Raw genomic sequence first — 23314 nt, forward strand, 5'->3', positions numbered from 1 at the left:
TTGTATGTAGACAACTGTGTCATCTACAAATAGGAATAACTGTATTCTTTCCCTTCTCATCTGTATGCTTTTTATTCCCTTTTCTTGCCTTTTTCATTTGCTAGAATTCTAGCACTATGTTGAATAAGAGTAGCAAGAGTGGGCATCTTTGCTTTGTTCTCTATCTTGGGGAAAAAGCATTCAGTCTTTGCACTGAATATGATAATCACTATGAGATTTTCATAAATGCCCTTAATCAGATTTTGGAAGTGCCTTTCTATTCTGAATTTTTTGAGAGGAAAAGGAGGATGGATTTTGTCAAATGCTTTTTCTGCATCAACTAAGATTATGTGGTATTTTTAAAATCATTTTATCAATGTCATGTCTTGTATTAATTGATTTTTGAATATTGAACCATCCTTAAATCTCACTTGGTCATGGTATATAATTCTTTGTAGGCATTGCTGAATACTATTTGCTAATATTTTTTAAGAATATTTGCTGTAGCTGATACTGGTCTATAGTTTGATATTGGCTTAGAGTTTTGTTTGATTGTTTTTATTAATAAGAAGGACCATATAGGGGTGCTGGGTGGTTCAGTCCATTAACCATCTGTTTTTGGCTCAGGTCATGATCTTAGGGTCCTGGGATTGACCCCCACATCAGGCTCCCTGCTCATGCTCAGTGGGGAGCTTGCTTCTCTCTCTCCCCACTGCTTGTGCTCTTTCTAGCTGTCTCTCTCCCTAATAAATAAATAAAATCTTAAAAAAAATAAAAATAAATAAATAAATAAATAAAATCTTTAGCGAAAAAAAAAAAAGAACCATTTAGTGATTGTTCACTATGTGCCAGATAGAGAGCTAAGAGCCTTATAGTCAGTATAAAATATGAATATAGTCCTATGAAATATAATAAATATAAATGATTTATTTATATAATATATACAGATATATATTTCTGACATTTGTATTTATTTTTAGAAAGTTGAATGTATATTATATATAAAAATATATTTATATAAAGAAATATAAAATATTTACATAAACATGAAATATTCTCATTTAGTTCTCACTACAACCTCTTGGGAGAAGTATCATGATATTTTTTCTTTTCATAGTATCACTCCAATACTAGAAGAAAGCCTGTAGTCTTTTCTTCCCAGAGACAAATACTATCTTTCATTATTTTCACCTATTTAGACTGGCATTATTTTTCTAATAAAAATCTCAGAACATTTATAAGGTGTATAATTCCTATATTGCATTTTAACGATGGGCAACTAAATAAAATTAAATGTAGTATTCTGATCCAAGAATTTTCCTAAATAACGACATGGTAGTTGTTTTCAGTTCCTATATGTTATATTTATTTTATTACCCTTGTGAATATAACATGTCAAACTCTTTTGAACTGTTTTGTATCTTTAAGCCTTTTGTATTTTAAGTTCTTCTTTGAGTCACAGAGTCAACTGATTTATGATTCTTGTTATCATCCTAAATAGTAGATGAAAAATGTAAGGTCCAGAGTAGAAAGGAGGGTAGGTCACATGGACAGATAAGGGCAACTTGCAAGTATAGCCTAATTCTCATGACCACCATTCCCCACTCTTTCTATGTGACCTACTGCTGCTCATATTAACTTTATTATCCACCCAACCCCACCTAACCTAACACTGTAGACATGGAGCACATAGGAACCATTCTGCTTAAAGGTGATAAGACTGTTAATATTAGAAGGAAGATTATGGATAATTTAGTTCAAAAGTCAAATTTGTAGATCCAAAAGATCTATAACTGAGATCCAAAGAGCTTGGGTGACTTGTTACTGTTACAAAATTATAGATAGCATCATAAAGCTAGAAGGATCTCTTAAGCCCACATCTCCAATCCCACTATGTCCATTGGTTTGCTCCAGGCCAATGGCCAGCCAGTGTCTCTTTAAACAGCATCAATGGGTAAACTCATTATTTCTTAGGCTTTTCCATGTTTGGACAATGCTAAGCATTAGAAATTTCTACCTCTGGCCTCATGTAAGTCCCTTCTCTTATGTTCTACTCGTTAACCCCATACATGCAGTATGCCTTTTTCCACATAAAAGCTATCCATATATTTGAAAATAATATTTATCCCCTACATGACTCCTCACCCTCATATGTTCTTGGCCCTGTTTTCAGCTCTTGCACTTCCTAATTTTCCTAGACAAATATATTGTTATTAAATATTTGGTGAGCACAAACTGATTAACATTAAGAAGATGTTATCCAGAGATGTGATATATAACTACATAAATAGGAAAGGCTAGCTGCATTTGGGAATTATAAATAACCTCCTTCATGGACAGAGGGGTTTTATTTTTTAAAGATTTTATTTATTTATTTATTTATTTATTTATTTATTTATTTACTTGCTTACTTACTCATTTCGGAGACAGAGAGAGAGAGAGAGAGAGAATGAGCAGGGGGAGGGATAGGGAGAGGGAGAGAATCTCAGACAGGCTCCTCACTGAGTGTAGAGCTCAACATGGGGCTCTATCTCATGACCCCGAGATCATGACCTGAACTGAAATCTCGAGTCAGATGCTTAATTGACTGAACCACCCAGGTGCCCTGGACAGAGGGGTTTTAATAAATACAGAGATAGATTCATTGACTTTGGGTTATGAAGATGTTCCATAATACACTATAACAAGAAGTCACTGGCAACTCAAATATACTGAATCATAATCTTTCATCCAATGAACTTGTATTTCATGTTTAATGTGATGGAGAATCTGAGAGGGTTATTTTCTTTGCCTCCCAAAATGCCATCAAGCAAGGGGAAAGTGCAGAATCAGATTTGCAAACAGTAAATAAATAGGAAAAACAAAACAGATACATTTGGATAATCAAACATAGTTTCTCCACACCAATGCAACCCTCAGCTGATTTTTTGAATGTAAGTTTTGCACAAATCAACAAATATTTGTCTTATTAGAGCTGCTGTTCTCCCATACCATGGGAAAGGACCAAGGAAAACAAAGATTCAACAAAGGAAACATTTATTGTGTTCCAATAATATACATGGTGGAGTAGCTTGTGTACTACTGCAAAGAAGTCTTGAACCATGTGCTTTGTTCAACTAAAATTGTATAAGATATTAACACATTTGTTACAATATCTGCTGTATATCTGGTTCCCAGTTACAATATTATAATTAGATTTACAGTCTTAGAATTTGCACTCAGCCTCTATGGAATGGTAGCCCCCTACTCTCAAAACTTAGATCAGTGTTGAACACCAGAAAACTACTTATCTTTTCTGATTTTGCCTCCCCTAACTTACATTTCCCAAAAAATTCTGGTAACCCTCAGAAAGGCCCCTCTTTGTTTAAATTTAATGTATGTTTTATAGAAACATAATACAGGAGCTTAGTTTTTAAGAGAAAATCCAATTGTTTTTCTCTCATCTGGGGATGAGATACAGAATAAGGCTGGCTTTGGGCTGAGCTAACTAGGAGAATCTAGCAAAAATGAAAGAGCAATTAATTTAGGCTTGAATGAGCAAATTGTGATTTTGGCTTCCAATCCTGTGATTATAGTCATTGTTAATGAACCCATGCTTTGGTTAGTGGTTGAGGATTTAAGCTCACACATTAATGGATCATTTTGCTTGGTATATGGGTATTGCTTGAGATTTGGCTAAAGGGTAGAATCTGAACAAAAATTCACATTGTTTCACTTAATTTGGCTGGTTATAAAAAGATCTATATCCAGTAAAATAGGTGATACTTCAGTTGATGATACACTAAAACAAAATAATTATTATCAATTATTGCTTACTCATTTATCTGGTAGAAGAAGTGTTGGTTTCTTATATTTGCTTTTATGTAGTGACTTGATGTGGAAAACTATAATATTCCTAAATGCAAAAGAAGCTCTAAAGTTAATGACTTTATGCACAATGGTAAGTTCTTAGAAGTCTAATTCCAACAACAAGAAATGAATATTGCCTTATTTATTTGTACCTCATTTTGTTTCAAAGGGAATTTAACACATGACCATTGCCTATCTTAACCTCGCATTCCAGCAGCTACCATTTTGATTCTTACACTTTGAAATATGAAATAAAATCTTAATTTAGGATTGTTTGTAGGGGAATAAAACTATAATACCATTTAAAATATTTAGTTTTAACCTGTTACTTTGATTTATTCCATTCATTTTTTTATGGTATAGATATTTGGACCAGTGCAGCAAATTATGAAGTTTAAATCTTTAGATGATGTGATCAAGAGAGCAAACAATACCCACTATGGCTTATCAGCAGGAATCTTTACCAAAGATATTGATAAAGCCATAACAGTCTCCTCTGCTCTGCAAGCTGGGACAGTGTGGTAAGTCAAATCTACATAATACCACCTTTTCAGTGTTAACCACATTAACATGTTACTTTGAACTTTGCTATTTAACTATTTATTTTTGAGGTATCGACATTATATTAGTTTTAGGTGTACAACACAATAATATGATATTTGTATACACTACAATGTGATCACTACAATAAGTCTAGTTCTCATCAGTCACTGCAGAATTAATTTTTTTTTCTTGTGATGAGAGCTTTTGAGATTTACTGTCTTGGCAACTATCAAATATGCAGTACAAAATCATGTACTGTAATTGACATGCTGTACATTATATCCCCATTACTTATTTATCTTATACCTGAAGTTTGTACCTCTTGATCCCATTCACTTGTATCTTCCACTCCCAATCCCTGACCTCTCTTAGCAGCCACCAGTCTGTTATTTGTATCTATAGGTTTTTGGGGGTTTTTTTTGTTTTATTTTTTAGATTCCACATGCAAGTGAAATGCTACAGTATTTGTTTTTCTCTGATTTATTTTAAAGGACTGTCCATGTTGTCACCAATGGCAAGGATTTCCTTCTTTTTTTATGGCTAAGTAGTATTCCACTGTACGCATACACCACATCTTTATCCATTCATCCTTTGATGGATACTTAGCTTGTTTCTGTATCTTGGCTATTGCAATAAATGTTGCAATGAATATAGGGTGCATATATCTTTTTAAACTGATATTTTTATTTACTTTGGATAAATGCCCAGAAGTAGAATTGCTGGATCAAATGATAATTCTATTTTTAATCTTTTGAGGAACTTCCATACTGTTTTCCATAAGGCTGCACCAATTTCCATTCTAAAACACAACAACCAAACAAACATGCAAAACCCACACATCTATGCATCACCTTACTTACACATTGAAATAATCTGGTTAAATATTATCTCTTCCATTGTACAGAAGAGAAAACATATGCTTAGAGAGGCTAGATACCTTTCTCAGTATTGCCTAGCTACTAAGAGGACAAAGCCAGGGCTTGTAGGCCTAGAACCCCCCTTCTTTATACAAAGAAAGGACTGTGGAAGAATCAGTTGGCAAGTCTGATCACTTTTCTCTAACTGAATATTTATTTCTTAACTCTCCGTATACTTAAAATAGTTTCATTTTCAGTATAAGGTCAAGAAAGCAAACTCATTTTCTACATCTTTCAACAAAGACAAGGTTCAAGTTTTTTACTTGGAATGTTATATACCTGCTGGATTGGGAAGCATATGACATCATTCTGCCCAGTGGCGTGGAAATTCCCAGTCAAGAATTCCTCTGTTATTAAAACAGAGGCATGTTCTTACTGCTATTTATTCTAGAACATAATTCTAATTTTGGCATTGTCCCAGACATAGTTTCCACTTGGTGTTTTCAGGATAACTATTGAATCCCAGGGTTGCTGGGGTTTCACCAATCTAATTTCAGAGTAGGGATCTGCTTTTGTAGTTTGAAGAACAATTAAAGCTGAGACAAGTTGTCCTTTGAAAGCATACATTTATTTAAGAACTATGCTTCAGAAGGAGAGACTTGGATAAGAAACTGTGGTCCAGTGAGAACATGGAGCTCTAGGAATTTGGATAGTAAATGCTTTAACTGAGGAAATGTCTGAATATTGTCTCAAGATCAAATTCATAATCAAACTTCCATGCCTAATGCAATGTATCTAGGAGTCACATTGTTGTTCTATTATAATAACATCAAGGGAGAGGAAAATTTTAAAAGAACATTGTTTCTCCTTTAAGTAATATTTTTTTCTTCTTATGTATAATGAGAATCATATAGGTAATTAAATGTTGCTGTTCACTTTGGCCACCAGGCGATTGAAAGCTAAACAAATTGTTCATGCCCTGCAAAAATGCATTCTAACTTTTCCTCCTTGTCCTGACCTTCTATCATAATTTTTCCTTTAATTCTAGTTATTCTTGTTTTTGTAATTATACATGTTCATAGAACATCCTTAAACATTTTATAAAGTATGGCAAGGGATAAACAAATTAATAGTGAAATCCAACTCCTGCCAAGGACTGTTTAAGTAATTTATTAAACCAATTAATGGAAAAAGTGAACTGAGTAATGTGATACATATTACAATTGCAGAAGATAATTAATTCTAGCCTGTTATATACAAATCCTCAAGAGAATTATAACGCTTATGAATATAGGCAATAAAGAACACAACACAACAAATTGCAGTCTCTGGCAAACCATATTCTTTTTCCTATGGCATGGAGAAACTACATAATTCATAACTTTCATAATTCAAACTACAACTTCTCTGGGATGTACTACTGAAATGACTACCAAGCTGTACCATTCTATGTCTTTCTAGGCAGTATACATATATATCTTCACATTCTAATTTATAGTACTGCTTTTTTAAAAAAATAACAATGAGTATATTATATATGTCATGTTGAAATTAACAGGTCGTTAAGGAACTTTGAAATTCCAAATTCAGAAGTTATTTTTTAGGTTAAGTATAATCTATAATATACTTCTTTTTTTCTCAGGGTGAATTGCTATAGTGTGGTATCTCCCCAGTGTCCTTTTGGTGGATTCAAGATGTCTGGAAATGGAAGAGAACTGTAAGAATAACTTTCTATTAATATAAATACTTACCTTGACCAAATGATTATCACTCGGAGAAATTAATCCATATTGCTACTTGAATTAAAACCTGCCTCTGTTCTTTACTGGAGATTCGCACTGTCAGATAGCTTTTAAATGCTGGATTTAGCCCATAAGTGCAACAGATTGATGGCAGAAAGGAAATATAACATATTAATCTTCTACTATTCATAAGGGACCATACTAAGCACTTTGCATTGGTTATTGAAATATTGTCTACTTTTCTTAGAATTTCTTGCTGTATATAAGAATGTAATCTATCTGGGAAATATTTCCAAAAAGGAGGCAGAAACTGTAAATTGGTGACTGTAAGAAATGTGAAAATAGGAGAACACTCTATACTTCTTAAATAAATAAATTAGTGTCTTTATCGCAAAAGCTTCTTTTTTTTTTTTTAATTTTTATTTATTTATGATAGTCACAGAGAGAGAGAGAGAGGCAGAGACACAGGCAGAGGGAGAAGCAGGCTCCATGCACCGGGAGCCCGATATGGGATTCGATCCCGGGTCTCCAGGATCGCGCCCTGGGCCAAAGGCAGGCGCCAAACCGCTGCGCCACCCAGGGATCCCTATCGCAAAAGCTTCTAAGTACTTCTAAGTAATGAGTGATTCTCATTTATTGAAATATTTTGATATGTAATCTAAAATTGTAAATTACCTGAATTAGTTATTTTTGCACTAAAATATAAACTGAAAGAGAAATTTAGCTAAGGAAAACATTTTATAATCATGACTAGCTTGAAAAAATATACATATATATGTATATATATATATATATTCATGTACAAGCCTTCAAGTTGCTTTTGAGACCTGTGTATATAGACTCTTTAAAAATGTGCATATGCATATGTATACACAGAACATGGTGGCAATATACTTGGTTAATTTTGTTCAAACAATTTTAACCATTTTATTTCTTAAAATGTTCTTGTATTTCGCAATACCCTTAAAAAGTCCTGAGGAATAAAGATACATCATATACAAACCTTATGGACTCAAACATAGTAAAGCTGCTTATTCTGTAAATAGCAAGTAAAACTGAGTCTCAGTTTCTAAAGGTCATGAATGCATTAAATAGCCATCTACTTTGTCATTTAAATAAATCAGCAAAATTAACAATGAAGCAATCATCATTGGCGAGCCAGTAGAAAGGAAGAATGATAAAGTGGTCCATCCTCATTATCAGTACACATTCGTTAGGTATTTGCTCTGTAAAATAGGGCCAATGAGCCCCAGATATCTGATACCATATCCCACCCTTCATATAACTGCGGGGGGGGCAGGAGGAATGTGTAAAAAAATAAGTCATGCAAAATAACCTACACACACTATGAAGTAAATAGTCATAGACTGGGAGTTTATAAGCAGAAAAGTAAATTAAAAGGCAGAGAGAGCACAATGCTGAAGGACAGGAAATGTGGGCACCACCAGAATATAAGGTTTGTGGCATTGCCCTATCTCTCACAGTTTTCATCTTTCCGAAAAGATCAGCAATTGCAGTGAAGGGTAGGAGTGGGAAAATAAAACAGAGAGTCCACGAGCTCCTTTCTGTACTTAAGATCCTATGGTTTTAATCCTAAAGGGAATTCAATGGATAAGAACTTCCTGGCAGTTGACAGAGTAAGAGATGATCTCACAGAAAATACAGGACTTGATCTAGGGCATGAAACAGATATAGGATGTCAGTAAGCAGAGAAGGGAGCATTTTTGAACAGGATGTTGTATGTGGCATGTTGAGGGGTTCGTGAATTTGGCTGGCTCATGGGGATTTATGGGAGTGGAGAGTTATGATTTCAGAGATAAATAGGATACAGATTAAGAAGTCTTGTATTCAAAAAAATTGGCTTACATTTTATTAGTGGAGTGGTGAAAAGCCATGGATATCTTAGAAAGTTTTTGAGGAAAGAGAGTGGCAAAAGCTGGACTCATAAAAAGAACATGGTGTAGTAGAGGAAGCATGATTGGACACTAGCCCACCAGCACTTGAATCTCCACTCCACTTCATGCAGCTTGTTTCAAGTTGTCCAATTTTTGAGCCTCTCTCTGCTCCTATTTTAAAATGGAGATGCTGACAAGTCTTTTAAGATGGCTGTTTGAGAGTGAAGTGACACACTGTGTGCCCATCCTTGAGCATTCTGTTACCAGGTGGGACTCAGCAAATGGTTCCTTCCTTTTTTTCCTGGATCCTTTTCTTTATAATATCCATTATTAGAGAGTCCCTTTGCAGAACTAGCTACTATACAAAAAGAGGTAACAAATGTTAGGTTATTCTGAAGAACAGTTTGTTGCTGGCCCAGTTATCTAACACATTTCCCTAGGAATATTGAAGATAAACAATCAAAAGAGACAAAATGACTAAAGTAGACCAAATAGGTCAATTTTATTGAATGCAGTTTGGTCCAACAATTGAGACATAGGGAAATAAAGTAAGAGAATGGAGTGGAAAATATGAATCAAACATCAGTAATTCCCCAAAGTTCTAGAATGTGAATATAGATAATTTCCTTCTATATCTATGCAAATACAAAGGAGAGTGATGCTGTAATTTTTTTTTACTTCAAAAATTCTGGCTAAGAATGCTGTTACTGTCTATCTGAAACCAAATTCGGTGAACTTCATGGACAACTCATTTGCTACAAGATGCTTAAAGAAAATTACTGAAGCAATAACCTTACATGATTCCCAAGAGTTCAATTACAATTTATCTTCAAAAACAGAAAGGTATAATTGATCAGTTGGGAACAGAGTACTCAAAGAACCAAAAATAGTGGTAGTATGCAAACCTCGACGTGGTAGTAATACTAAGGGCCCGAAACTGGGATTGGATCTCAGATCATGGTGCTGGCACTGGAATGAGTCAAATAGTAGAAGTTCCTTCCTTTGTGTCATTGTGCTAATTTTCACTTCAGTTAACATAAGTCACTTGAGGCTTTACCAGTATACCATTGCAAACTTAATTGGTTCTTGGCAACGCACAGGATATTTATTTTCTCCTGTCCTTTGCAGAACAGGGGAACATGAAAGTGTTACAAACTACTGGACTTATAGAGAAAGCTCAGATGAATATTTTTTGTTTGGTTATATTTGCCAAGTCAGTCCAGCAAACATTATCCCTGTGCCTACTTAAGTAGCGCCAGGCTCAGTTCTGGGTACGGAGTGAAAAACATATGTAACTTGTTTACTAGGACCCTGTTACTACAGGGTAGATAGACCCAGGTGAGAAGCAAAGGTAGCATGTGGAAGTTTGTTGGAAATACAGAATCTCAGGCCTCTCCCCAGACCTACTGAAACAGAATCTGCATTCTAATAAGGTCCCACATGATTGGTACCTTGAGGATTTTAGAAGCACAGAACCAGTAACTCACAGACCATCAAGATAAAGATAAATACAAACAAATGTTTTTGTGTTATATCATAGACACAGGAAAGTATGATCAAAATACTTGGGAACAAGACTTACTTCAGCCTGAGAATGACAATAATCACACTTGGTACTCACCTGAGAGTTTCAAGTGTCCATGTCAACCAAAATACAATGAAAAGCCCGTTGGCAAAAATCTTGAGTTAATTTATCTAACTTTGTGAGATAAAATACTTACTAAAATATTATCCTTTAATGGGTTTCAGATAACTGAGGCTGAGCCCTTTAATTACTTTGAAGAACATGTTCATTGAAGCTTTTAGAAGGTATTTTCAGAAGCTTAATTGCCCAAGAAAATAATCAGTGTAAGAGGATTAGGTTACCCAGGAGAAAAAGATGTCTTCTACATACCTGTCTACATCACCAGGAGGGAGGGGTAGAAAAGGATCAAGATCATTTTGCTCTGTAAGCCTGCATGTGCCTGAGTGTTATAATTTGAAGAGTGCTCCTATGAACATGCAATTTAATCCTCTCATCGAAACAATATAGAGAATAACAAACTCAATGCTTTTAGTCATTTCTTCAAAAGAGGGTAAATAGCAGTTTCAAAACTGGTAGGAGCTCTCGATAAACCCATAACGGGATACCAGGATCCTAAGTGACTGACTCAGGTTAATTCTTGATTGTTTGGGTTGGATTTAAGAGTTATATAAGCAAATGGCAGTGGTTGTATGAATAGAAAAATCCCCAAACCACAAAAAGCCCAAAGGCCTGAATTTAAACTAATGAACCATCTTGTTCCTCTCTCAAAACAAAGCAAACAAACAAAAAAGAACAAAAACAAACTCTAACAATAAAGGTCAGGGTTTTCTTTTGTTTTGTTTTATTTTCCCAAAAGTCAAGAGATACTATTAAAACTACAGCTAGAAAATATTTTGTTTCAAACCGTATTAGGGCAGAATAGAACAAAAATGCCCCCTCATCACTTCTGGGCCAATCACACACCAGTAAAAATGCTAAGCTAAACTCTACTTGAATTTATTGTTTTACTCCACTATTCAAGTGATTCTATAGTATGACTTTTTGTCTTGTCTGTCTATATCTGCCTTATTTACTCAAACCTAAAGTAGAAATGGTAAAATTCTTCTTAGACTGAATTATCTCCCTGTTTGAGGTAAGTTTTTTTGTAGCAAAATAGGACAATGTCAAAATTGGACAATTTATGTGAAAATCAGCAGAATGTACATAGTCATTTAAAATGAAAACAAAAAAGGTCAAAAGGTTCCCCACAAGGGGATTTATGTGAGACCAGATATCTTATGGTTGGCTGGCTATTATTTGAAATGCTTCTGTATGCAGAAAATATTTTCCATTGTCTCTAACTAGATAGGCAAGAACGAATTTGTACTAAGTCATGGACGATGCTACATTTGTCCTGCTGTGCTAAATTCCGTGGGTTTCTCCTTCTCTTTCTAGGGGAGAATATGGTCTCCAAGAATACACAGAGGTCAAGATGGTCACAATGAAAATTTCTCAGAAGAATTCATAAAGAAACCACAAGAATGAAGCAAAGAATCTTCAATGACTAAGCATCTCCTACAGTTGCTAATATATTGTAGTGGGTTTGAATACAAAATTGTGCTTTTCTTGATTTTTTTAAACATAAGCGAATCATATTAGCATTAAAACTACAGATAGAAAACTTGACATGTAGCTTATTCTGAAAGAATCCTTTATCTTCTAGTATGTGTCCCCAAGTCATATCTGTAAAAAAAGGATGGATCTAATGTAAGACTTCTCCAAACTCTGTAATAGTTATGTGCTTCTTCTTGTAACTACTTTTCCAGGATAATCATGTTATAGAAGAGGACCAGTTGTCATGTAGCTTATTTCTCTAACATCCTCTTAAAGTCCTTAATATACTTTTGAACTGGGGAGATGTGTTCTGTTCCTAATAGTTGTGAAATCAGTGGAGTTTGTTGAAATGTTATTTAGACTATCATGTCTGCTTGTCAAATGTAGTAATGCCTGTATTACCTAGCTGTAATCTATATATAAAGCTTAATAAAAACAACCTTGCATGATTTTTGTTAAGTTTAAATTTTTAAAAAGATTTTATTCATTTATTTATTTGAGAGAGATAGAGAGGAAAGCATGAGTGGGGGAAGAGCAGAGGGAGAAAGACAAGCAGACTCCACACTGAGTGAGCATGGAGCCCAACTCAGGGCTTGATCCCACGACCCTGAATTCCATGACCTGAGCCGAAATCAAGAGTTGAGTGCTCAACTGGCTGAGCCACCCAGGTGCTTTGAATTTTTAAAGCAGAAGTTTTGGTTATGGTGATTTACTCTCCCTGTCATTCAAAATCAGTGTTAAATTTGGCATAAAGATGTATTTAAGAAGAAAAGTCAAATCCACTCATTCTCAAGGAGGTAAAAAAACATATTTTCTTTTCCAGAGGAAGTCTTAAAATCAATAGCAAACATTTGAGGTAGGTGACTTCAGTTTTTCAGGAAACATTTATTGGGTTTCTAGAAAGTCCTGGGTCCTATGTTAGATTTTATTAAAAAACAAACAAATAGTGGATATTTCATTATCTCAAGATGCTTTGATTTAGTAGAGAACAAAGACACCATACCAAAAAACAAAAAAAAAAACAAACAAACAAACTTTTTTTTTTAATGATGGGCATGTAAAGGGAATGAGAATTCAAAGAAACCGAAGAGTGTGATAATAAGGTACCCAAGGAGTAAGGATGAGTTTTTTTTTATGAGGGAATTGCAAAGAGCCTCATAAGGGAAATTTGACTGGATTTGAACCTTAATGAGCAGATTTCCAATGAATAAAGAGGAAAGAGTTTCCATAACATACTCTCTCTCAGGACATGTTCCTTTGGAAAAAGAAATTGGAAAAAATCAATATCGTATTTTCCCTCTGGGAGTTTCGAATTGCACAGTAGAGGATTCTAGCTTCTGAGAAGTCCTGCAACTTATATGATTTTGTTTAATACAGATTTTCTTCTAAATTTATTTAACTATAGACTTTCCCTTTCTCCTACCCTCATATAATACTGATTAGCACTAAGGAATCCACATTGGAGGATGCTGTTCTACACCACAAATTAGCAGTGAGTATTCTGAGGAGAGATGGGGATCAAGGAGGAAGAGCTGGAACAGTGACCTCTGTGTAAACTAACTAACTTACATGTTTATGCCCTCATACAAAAAACTTTCCATCTGGGTGCCCATGGAGAAAGTAAAAATACGTGAATATTCTGTGTGTATACATGTTCTAAAATGTTCCTAGTTCAGCCACCTAACATATAAGCTGAATAATGTTTAGGATAACTTTTTTTTTCAGATTCATATATTATAAATATCATTGCTTATCATTTTACATCAGTAGATACCTCGGTAACATTATTGTCAGGACATATAACAGCTGCCACAATTAGTGCCACAACATGCAAACAAATGGAATTCTTTCAAAATAATTCAACCCCAATTGCAAAAGTTTCTCAGAATTGTGTGGGCCTAAACGATTGGCAATCTGGATGATTTTTTAAGATTTGGGATGTAATTATCACTTTGAAAACTGGAGGATTTGAAGACGTGGGAAGAACTGAAAAATTTTTGGACATTGAGAAGAAAAAATAGCCAAATGCAAAGGAGGGTTGTGTTTTCCAAAAACCAGACAGTGTCTACATTTTTCAAAGATGTGTTTAAAATCATGCATAAATAAATTAATAGGTAGACAAGTTAATATTGTAATAGCAATCCACCAGAACATTTTAAAATGTAAAACAAAGAGGGCTGAACCCAGAACAAGACAAAAGCCAGAAGCAAGTTTAAATATTTGAAAATTAAGTCTTTGTTATATAAATAAGACATTACAGGATTAAACAGAAAATATCTGTTTCATATTGGCTCATCCTGAGCCTCTAGACATTATTTGTCTTTCTTTTCCTCCAATTTATAAAGCCATGCTGGCCGTAATTCCTTTTTTCAAATATTTTATTTATTCATGAGAGACCCAGAGAGAGGCAGAGACATAGGCAGAGGGAGAAGCAGGCTCCCCATGTGGAGCCTGATACGGAACTTGATCCCAGGATCCCCAGATCAAAACCTGAGCCAAAGGCGAATGCTCAACCACTGAGCCACCCAGGTGCCCCTAATAATTCTTAAAACCTTGAAAAGCTAAAGGATATTTTATTAGCCAATGTGCTACAGAAAACATAATAAGGAATTTTATCATGATGAATTCAGTTCTGAAATCATTAATGGAATATCATAGTCCTTAATATCCACGTGGTAAAGTTATTTTGTGCTCCAGGAATACCAGAAGAAGTCACAGAAGTTGGAACTAACTGTTCAGGCAGAGGCTATATCAGGGATCACATGTAGATTCTCCAGTGTCCTAGTATCTTCCCACCTCCTTTCTCCCTCATTTTCAGAATACCTGCTTCTGCATTATATTATAGTAGCCTAGGAGAAACAGGGGTGGGGGGAGAGATTTTTCTTAAAAATTTTTGTGGCCAATTGAAAATAGAGTTAACTCAAAGTATGGGATTTTAGCCATTTCTTTAGATACTTGGAAGGAATGATGAACCAACCTAGAAGAACCAACCTTTGCCTGGGTCATGCATGATTTTTTTGAGTCTCATTTCTCTTGGACCTTTCAAAGTGCACATATACAATCCATAGAAAGTTTTTATCTTTGGGGTTTTTCGAGTATATCAAATAACCAGGTTATGTTTTCACGTGAGGCACAAGTTTCCACTTAGAATTTTACTTGCTAATTTATCTTGGGATTTTTTTTTTCTTTTATATTCTCTGGAGATGCATCTGAGCCTTCCCATTTTTGATGGTAAAAAAATACACTGGAAAGAGAATTGGAGATGATGGCTAGACTCCCTGAATACCAAAATTCAGTGACTATGAGGAGGGCACGAAAACTTATAGCATGCTGGGACTGTGGTATTCTGGAAGATACCATCCTGAGTCAGGACACAAAGGAGAGAGAGAGATAGCTCAATTATCACCCTGATGTTCTGTAGAAGAGTAGGGATGCCACAAACTTTTTGGTGGAAGCTTAAGAATGCCCTACATCATGTCTCTAAATCGTGTCTCTCTAGCACATGGCCCTTGGATTCTGAATGGTGGGATTATCCCAGGGAAAAATAGTAAGATTCATAAACACTTAGGATAATTCCAAAATCCCTAGAAAGTCAAATTTCCTGCCAAATGAAATATCTACGGGAAAGATTTAGCAATGCTTCTTACATGTTTGATTTGGTGCCATGTGCTCACTAGTTTCTCAAGTGTTTCGTTTTATTTAAAAAATGGACATCTCTGAGTTTTATAAAAATGTTTCTAGGTGGTTGACATGGTGCTATCCTGCAGTGGATTTAACCAGATTTTAAGATTCTAATTTGTTTACTTTTTGTCAAGTAACTTATTTACAGATCCATCAAGCCTGGAAAAAGGTATCAAATATGAAAGCACAAAACTGCTTTTTTCTTTACTTTTTATCTTAAAATAATGCCAAGCTTTTGGAGGAGTTGCTATAGCAGTCCAAAGAACTCCCATATATCTTTTATTCACTAATTTCTAACCTTTTCTATCATTCATTTACTATCCTATTCTCTGTATAGATTCACTTTTTTTTCTTGAGACAAACTTTTGAGAATAACTCTTGGACATCATGTCCCTCTGCCCCCACATTCAATGTAATTCACAAAAACCACAAAGCAGCTATCTAATTCAGGAAATTTAACATTGACAAATTCTAGTATCCAATGTACAACCCACATACTATTTTTTCAAACTGTCCCAGTACTGTCCTTGATGGCATTTTCCCCCTGTGATCCGAAACTTAATCCAAGATCATGAATTACATTCAGTTTTTATGATTTTCTTTTATCATTCCTTAATAAATAACTTGTAAGCATAGCTAATATTCGGCCAGGTTGGTTAATAATGTTTTGATCTGGAGAGAAACCTAAAGAACACACAAAACTCACAGAGTAACTAAATTAACAAGATTCGGAAAATAGGATTAAATAGCTTTAAAGAATAAATACTTCATTTCAAGATTGATTACGAATTACCATCCTTCATCAGAAACTGACAAGGATTTTATATACACAGGCTGAAAAAATATATCTTCTCCCTTGGACAATTTTGAAGAAAAGCTATGTGTTACCTTGAGGACATTAGTACCTATTTTTTGTGTGCATTGTTGCAATATTGCCCTTTTACATTTCACTCCCTAGCCTATTTATTTGAATATTTTCCCAGAATAGCAGGTTGCCTACATTCTGACGATATCTAGGGAGACACCTTAATGGTAACTGGTTATAAATCCCTTAGTCACTTAGAAACATTTTAAATGACTTTACTTTCAAAGTATAGTTATGGTAGGGAAGATCTTGACCTTTGGAGTCAAAGAGATGCTAAATTCTGATTCTACCACTCACTAGTGGTATTTTCTTAGGTCAATTACTAGACCTTTCTCATTTTACAATCATTCCACGGGTCATGGTAGCATAGATATTTGGGAAGCAACATGTTCTACATAATCACATGGGCCCTGGGAGCCCAGCAGTCTGGTGGCAAATCCCTGGTCAGCACTCACAGGATTTGGGATTTAGTACAAAATAACCCACCTTTCTAAATTCCAGTTTGTTTTTATCTATACGAAGGAATTAATACTGGTACTTATATACCCGGGTATTAACCACTATTCTAGCAAGTGAAATAATGTTTATAAAATGCAAAGATTTCTAGTATATAACAAGTACTCAGTATATGTCACTGATCTACTGATGAAGGTTCTGGAATGATTTATAACAATATCGACAAAGATAATAATGTTTCTTTAAACACTAGAGAAAACCTCTTTCTCTTGACTTTGACCTTGTATCTTCTACATGTTCTTTCTCTGTCTTCCAGTGGCCTAACTACCTGAGTTAGGGCCCTGTAATTATGATATGCCCATCCCTTCTATCCATTTTTAAAAAATCATTCCTTTAAACACAGGTGAAAATCCTTTTTCAAAGAAAGAGGAGGGTGGAGAACAATGTGAGCAAAAAACTTGGCTGAGAATTGAAGTTAGAAGTTTAAATACATTTAATGCCAAAGTGGGGTTAGTTCTAATTAAATGAACTCCACTGCCTTTCACCCCTGAGTTGCCAGTCATCATGATTAATCCCTAAACTAATAGGCAGAGACAGCAGGACTAAGACAACAGCAAAGTGAAGAGGCTGATTTCAAATGCAGCGCGGGAACCCACAATGACATTGGCCACCAAGTGATTGATTCAGAGGTTCAGCCCACATGAATTCAGTGGGGATTAGTGGATTTAAAAGCACATGGCTTAGCATTTGTATTCAGTGCTCAGTCATCTCGCATTCATGCAACCACAAAATGTCAGAGCTAATGTCTTTTCTAGAAAAGAACTAGTGTTCTTCTAGCCCAATAACTTCATTTCACAGACGCATGGAGAAATCGAGTGACGCTTGAAATATCACTAAATTGTCAGTGGCAGGGTTTGGCTAAGACCCTCTGTATTTTAACTCCTCGTTCTGTGCTACTGCTGGGGCCCCATGCGGCACTGCAGATGTTTATATTGATACTTGGTTAACGATGTTAACGCCCGGTGTTGTATTTTATTTATTATAGTTTATTCCTTTTATCTAAAAGAAGTTATGTAACAGCCACTGTGATATATTGTTTGCATGTATTTTGTCTATTGGAACTTACTCCTTTTGTCTAAAAAAAGGAAAAAACTCCAGTGGTAGTTTTTTTTTTTTTTTTAAAGCCTTCAGGTAATGCAAATCAGCTTCAATCACGTATAAAGCAGAGTGTCTTGATATAGTTACAAAAATAAAAATTAAAATCTATTATTTGTCTTTACTTGACAGGTATCAGAAATCTATTGTGTACAAAGTACTGTGCATTGCAAAATGATGAGCATTTTGTTTTTTGCTTTGTTTTGTTTTTTTATGATGAGCATTTTGATGATAAGCATTAACCCCCTGTCCTCTGCAAACACAATTCTAGCTGCCTTAGAGAGGCTATTTACCTCACATAAAAATGAAAGGTACTGCTCTTACAATGCTTAAGCTTAGTAGAGGAGACAAGAAATATACACAAAATCATGGAAATGAAAGATCAAATGTACAAAGTATGGTAAGATGGATGGAATTCCAAGTTAAGCCATAAATATTTAACAAAGAGGAATCTTAAAGTGAACAGTGAATTCATTGAGGTTGGATTTAAACACAATTAAACTCTTAATTATTTAATAACTGTAGATTCAATTAAACTTTTAATTATTTAATAATTGTAGACTCATGTATCATTGTAAGAAATAAGAAGAGATGTGCCCTTTATCCAGTTTCCCCCAGTGGTAACATCTTGCAAAACTGTAGTACAGTGTCAGAACCAGAACACTGATGTCATTGCAGACAAGATAGAGAACCTTTCCACCATCACATGGATCCCTCATGTTGCTTTTACTGCCATACCTGTGTCTCTGCCACCTTCACTCCCGCCCTAATCACTGACAATCTGTCCTCCATTTCTTTAATTTTGTCATTTCATGAACCATACAGTATGTGACCTTTGGGGATTTTTTTTCCTCGGCATAATTCCATGGAGATTCATCTAATTTATTGCGCATGGTAAATTATAATACATGTAATATATATACCTTCATTTTACCACTAGTAATGGAGTTGTCTTGACAGGTCCTCATAGATATCTTTAGAGAAAAGTTCACTATTTTTTCTTTAATAACTTCAGAATAGGATGGAAATGTCTTATCATGCTCCAGCAAAGTATGGGTTTAGGATAGCAATGAAAGGATGGGTAAGTAGGAGAGGATCTGTTGGTAGAAACCAGGAATGCCCAATTTCCTTACTTCTGGAAGTGTAACTGAATCTCCTCTGAAGTTCTGAGTTAAATTTAAGAAAACAGAAGAAACAATTTTTTCAGCATCCATGGTAGACAGTCAACAAAGCCTTGAAGGGTATAGTGCAGGGCACCATGGGAGAAAGGGTGTCTCATTCTTAGACAAATACAAATAGGGTGGCAGATTTCCAATGCCATGTGTCTTTTTCATCCACCACCTTTCATGAGTACTTTCTAGAAAACCCAAGATAGAAAGCATGTAGCTTCTCCATCAGGACCTTTGACATACTGGTCCTCACCCTGCCACACAGATTGGTTTCCTCCAGTTTCTCCCTCATCCAGAACTTAGGCTGTCCTCACATGAACGTGGCTTTTTCTCCACTCCTCCAGCTGCTGAATCAGACTAAGACCCATGTGGCATAATCAGTACTGCTGACCCACCCTGCAGAGTGGAAGGTGCAGCCACCACAGAATACCACAAAATATACCCATCCCCTCGTCTATGCCCTACACAGAACACCAGCAACAGAGAACACTACATGGACCAGCAGCAGTCCTTGCCCACCACACAATCGACTCCAGGCCCTAATGTAGGCACACTCAATGAACTATCTCATTGCCTCTTCTCAACAACTACAGTAGATGGGAACTACTTTCCTCAACTTGTAGGTGAAGAAACTGAGGCTCATGAAATTTAATTTACATGGCCAGTAAGTAGCAACATCAAAATATGAAGCCGGGCAGTCTCTCCACCCTCATTCTTAACTAACAAACTATAACTGGGCATCAAACCCAGTCAACCAATCACAAACTAGGCAATATTAGTAGCAAAATTTAATCTTTTCTTGTGTATTAATGTTACATGAAAAGTCATTGAGATGTTTCAGATTTCAAACATATTTTATTTTTCTTCCCCTTTCTAATGTTGAAGTCCAGACCTGTCAGACCTCTCTGTTATATTCTTACTGACCTCTACTGGCAAAGAGATCCAGAACTGGGGGATCCTGGCAGATAGAGCTGCTAGAGAAGACCTTTCATGTCTCTTTTATGCTCATCTTTACAAAGGAGCAAACGAGGAGGCTGTCATCTCTGTCATTCGTTGAAATATTATCCTGTTCAGTGATGTTCAAAACAAGGGTGTCCATAACTCTGGTGTCCAAGGTCTTCTCCAGCCAAGGGAATTGATAATAATACTTCCAAAATGTTTCAAAACTTTTAAGCTACTCTCCGCTGATTTTCAAAGATATAAGAATTTTTATTAGGGCTCATTCCCTCCAAAAACAAAGAAGTACCAGTTTTTAGTCAAATCAAGTCTTAAGGAAAAAGGTGGAAGAGAATATATTTAGATTTACGAATCTTTTTTTAGAGTTAAATGATGGCTAAAGGAAAAATCAGGGTAAGATTTGCAGAAATAAGGAAAGAAAGCACAAGGGAATTGTAGGCACAGATGCTGAGGCAAGAGGAAGAATTATATTTTTTCATAATGTTGACCTTGGTGATGCTTCTTCATGACTAAAGCCAATGATTGCCTTAACCCAGAACCTCCCTACCGCCCACTTGTCTACCACTCTTCTAGTTAGCTGGCTTCACTGTGTAACCCCTAGTATGCTCAGCTGACTTCTCACCTAGAAGTTATTGCTCCCAACTGTCGCCCTCTGTTTACTTGCTTGCTTCACACACCAGATGGGGAAGTCACAACCTGAGATTGGATGCTTAATTTTATTTTATTTTACATTTCTATTTCCAGTACAGTACTTAACACTTATTAGAAGTTCAAACTTCTAATAGAACTTTCAGAATCTGAATTTGTACTCTGACACTCTGGTCTTTTGCAAGCTCTACTTACACTTCTAGAAAAATGTCTGCTGTGTAAATCATATATGTTGTATTTGCCACAACTCTGGTTTTGGCCATCTGCCCTTCCCTGTCCCCTATGCCGGAGTGCCCACTGTATGGATATCAGTGATGAGGGAATAGAGCCTATGAGAGAAACAGAGCTGCTCAGCACTGCAGGGCTGCAGGTGGAGAAGAATAATCTAAGCAGATCAGAAACATGCCCTTCTTAACCCAAGCAGGCACACTGATCCTTACAAGAAATCCTACAGAGATTTTGCCCAAGAGAGATATATTTAGCTTCACACAGGCTCGCTTCAAAGAGCCAGCTTCTGCCTCTGATGTGAATAATTAAGCTACTTTGGGTAGAATAACCATTTTCGGTTTCACTTTCTTCATCTCCTCGGTGTAATGGGAATAAAACAGGGAAAACTTTGGAGGGTTGTGAGAATCCATGTAAGCAACTCAGTCTGATTTTTGGCTCACAGTCTCCGAGTCCTAAAAGTTGGCTGGGAAAACACTAACTATGAAATTATTCATGACAGCTAACATTTCTACTGCATTTTGTATGGCATTTTCACAACAGTGTATTGTATTTGATTCTTGTAACATCTCGTGAAGTGAGCTGGGAAGGTACTGATACCCCACTGGATAGATCTGAAATCCTAACTTCTAAGAGATTTACTGACTTGTTGTTCAAGTTCACACAGGTAGGGTGTAATGGCACAAAGGTTATGCTGAAATCTGATTTTACTACTCCAGGCTCCTAGACGGCACCCTTAAATCAGTAGTTGTTCTTTCTCTGCATACTTTGAAAGTCAGAGCCTGCTGGAGAAGCAACCATGCACGGGGCATGAGCTCAGTACTGCGGAAAGAGTAGAAAGGAGGAAGGAAGGTGGTACTCATGCACAGAGGCAGTGTGACATCTCTCCTTCGCATTGCCCATAAGTGTCAAAGGAGAGCTGCATGGGGTTAACTCTGCATGGGGAAGAGATGCACATAAGGGATGCCCAGTGCTCAATGTTACTGGAATGATGACCCCATAACATCATTTCCTCAGGGATGCTCTTTTGCCCTTCAAAACTCTGACCTCCTAACTCTTTTTATTATTATTATTATTTTTTTTACCATTTCCTAATAGTAAGTAGATCCTGGAGCAGGAAGGGTGGGGACAGTGTGAGAATAAAAGGAGCAGATTGAAAAAGCTGTCTGTGCATTTATCCCACAGAGATCCCTCTCCATTTGGGGCTTGAGAAGCCGATCTACAAATCCCTTCATATGCAAAAGATGGACAAAAACTCCAAAAGAAGGTCTGAATGGTGATGGAGGTAGAACAAAAATGGAAATTTCTGGATCTGTCATCCAAATAAATATTAGAAGCAAAATGGCCATTATTAAAGAGTCAAAAAAACCTCCCCCAAACAGGATTGACAACAGCAAGCATTCTGAAAGGTAAAAGCCCTGAACCCTGCCACTCCAGGACTTTTGCATAAGTGAAACTGAGAAGTCTGTCACAGCCTCTCCTCCAACGGAAAGGGCTGAGGGTAGATGAAAATGTTTAGCTCCAACCTGCCCTTGGGATAATTGCATGTTCTGAACGACATCAAACAAAAAGGCAGTCTCGACTTTATTGGCATGAAGTGCTATTAGGTTGTCAAGAATCCTGTGATCTCAAACTGCAAGAATAGGCAGAAAATGACTCTGCAGAGGATATTAAGGGATTGCAGGATATTCTCTCCATTGTTGCATTAACGTGTTTTTTTTTCTCCAATCATTCTGAGTCACATTCTGGAGGGGAAAAGCCAGGTAGGATTTTCCCATAAGGCAGATGGTGCAAATGAAAGAAAAAGAGTGGTTTTGCTGGGCTTATAAATGTCCCATCTGATCTTTTCCTGGTCTATAAGCTTTTTTAGAGTCAAACAAATGTAGGCAGCTATGACATGATTATACCCAGCAGGTAAAAGAGAAGCACCGAAATTACATTTCTGTAAGTCATCCACATTGCAATTAACTTTGCAGGGCTTTTCTAGTTGTGACAGATTGTTTGCTGCAGATTTGAGGAGGTAGTCAGCATAAAATGACTGTGAAGTCAAAATCCTCCCTCTAGAAACAGACAAAACCGTTCTATACCTGCCATAGTGCTATAAGTGGGAAGGAATCAAGTATAACTTTAGGCCAGATCTATGATTCCATAGATGAAGATACTGCAGGTCCTAGA

General features: G+C 36.0%; 1 protein-coding gene across 1 annotated transcript in view; it reads left to right on the forward strand.

Moving 5' to 3' along the window:
• Positions 1-12432, forward strand: part of ALDH1A1 (aldehyde dehydrogenase 1 family member A1) — a 55129-nt gene extending 42697 nt beyond the window's left edge. The window contains exons 11-13 of the mRNA XM_041744990.1: positions 4192-4349; positions 6871-6945; positions 11825-12432. Coding sequence (XP_041600924.1) covers positions 4192-4349; positions 6871-6945; positions 11825-11897 — 306 coding nt within the window. The 3' untranslated portion in view covers positions 11898-12432. The remainder of the gene's footprint in view (positions 1-4191; positions 4350-6870; positions 6946-11824) is intronic.
• The last annotated feature ends 10882 nt before the right edge of the window (positions 12433-23314 follow it).

This window comes from Vulpes lagopus, chromosome 2, assembly GCF_018345385.1.
Source record: "Vulpes lagopus strain Blue_001 chromosome 2, ASM1834538v1, whole genome shotgun sequence".
Lineage (NCBI taxonomy): Eukaryota > Metazoa > Chordata > Mammalia > Carnivora > Canidae > Vulpes > Vulpes lagopus.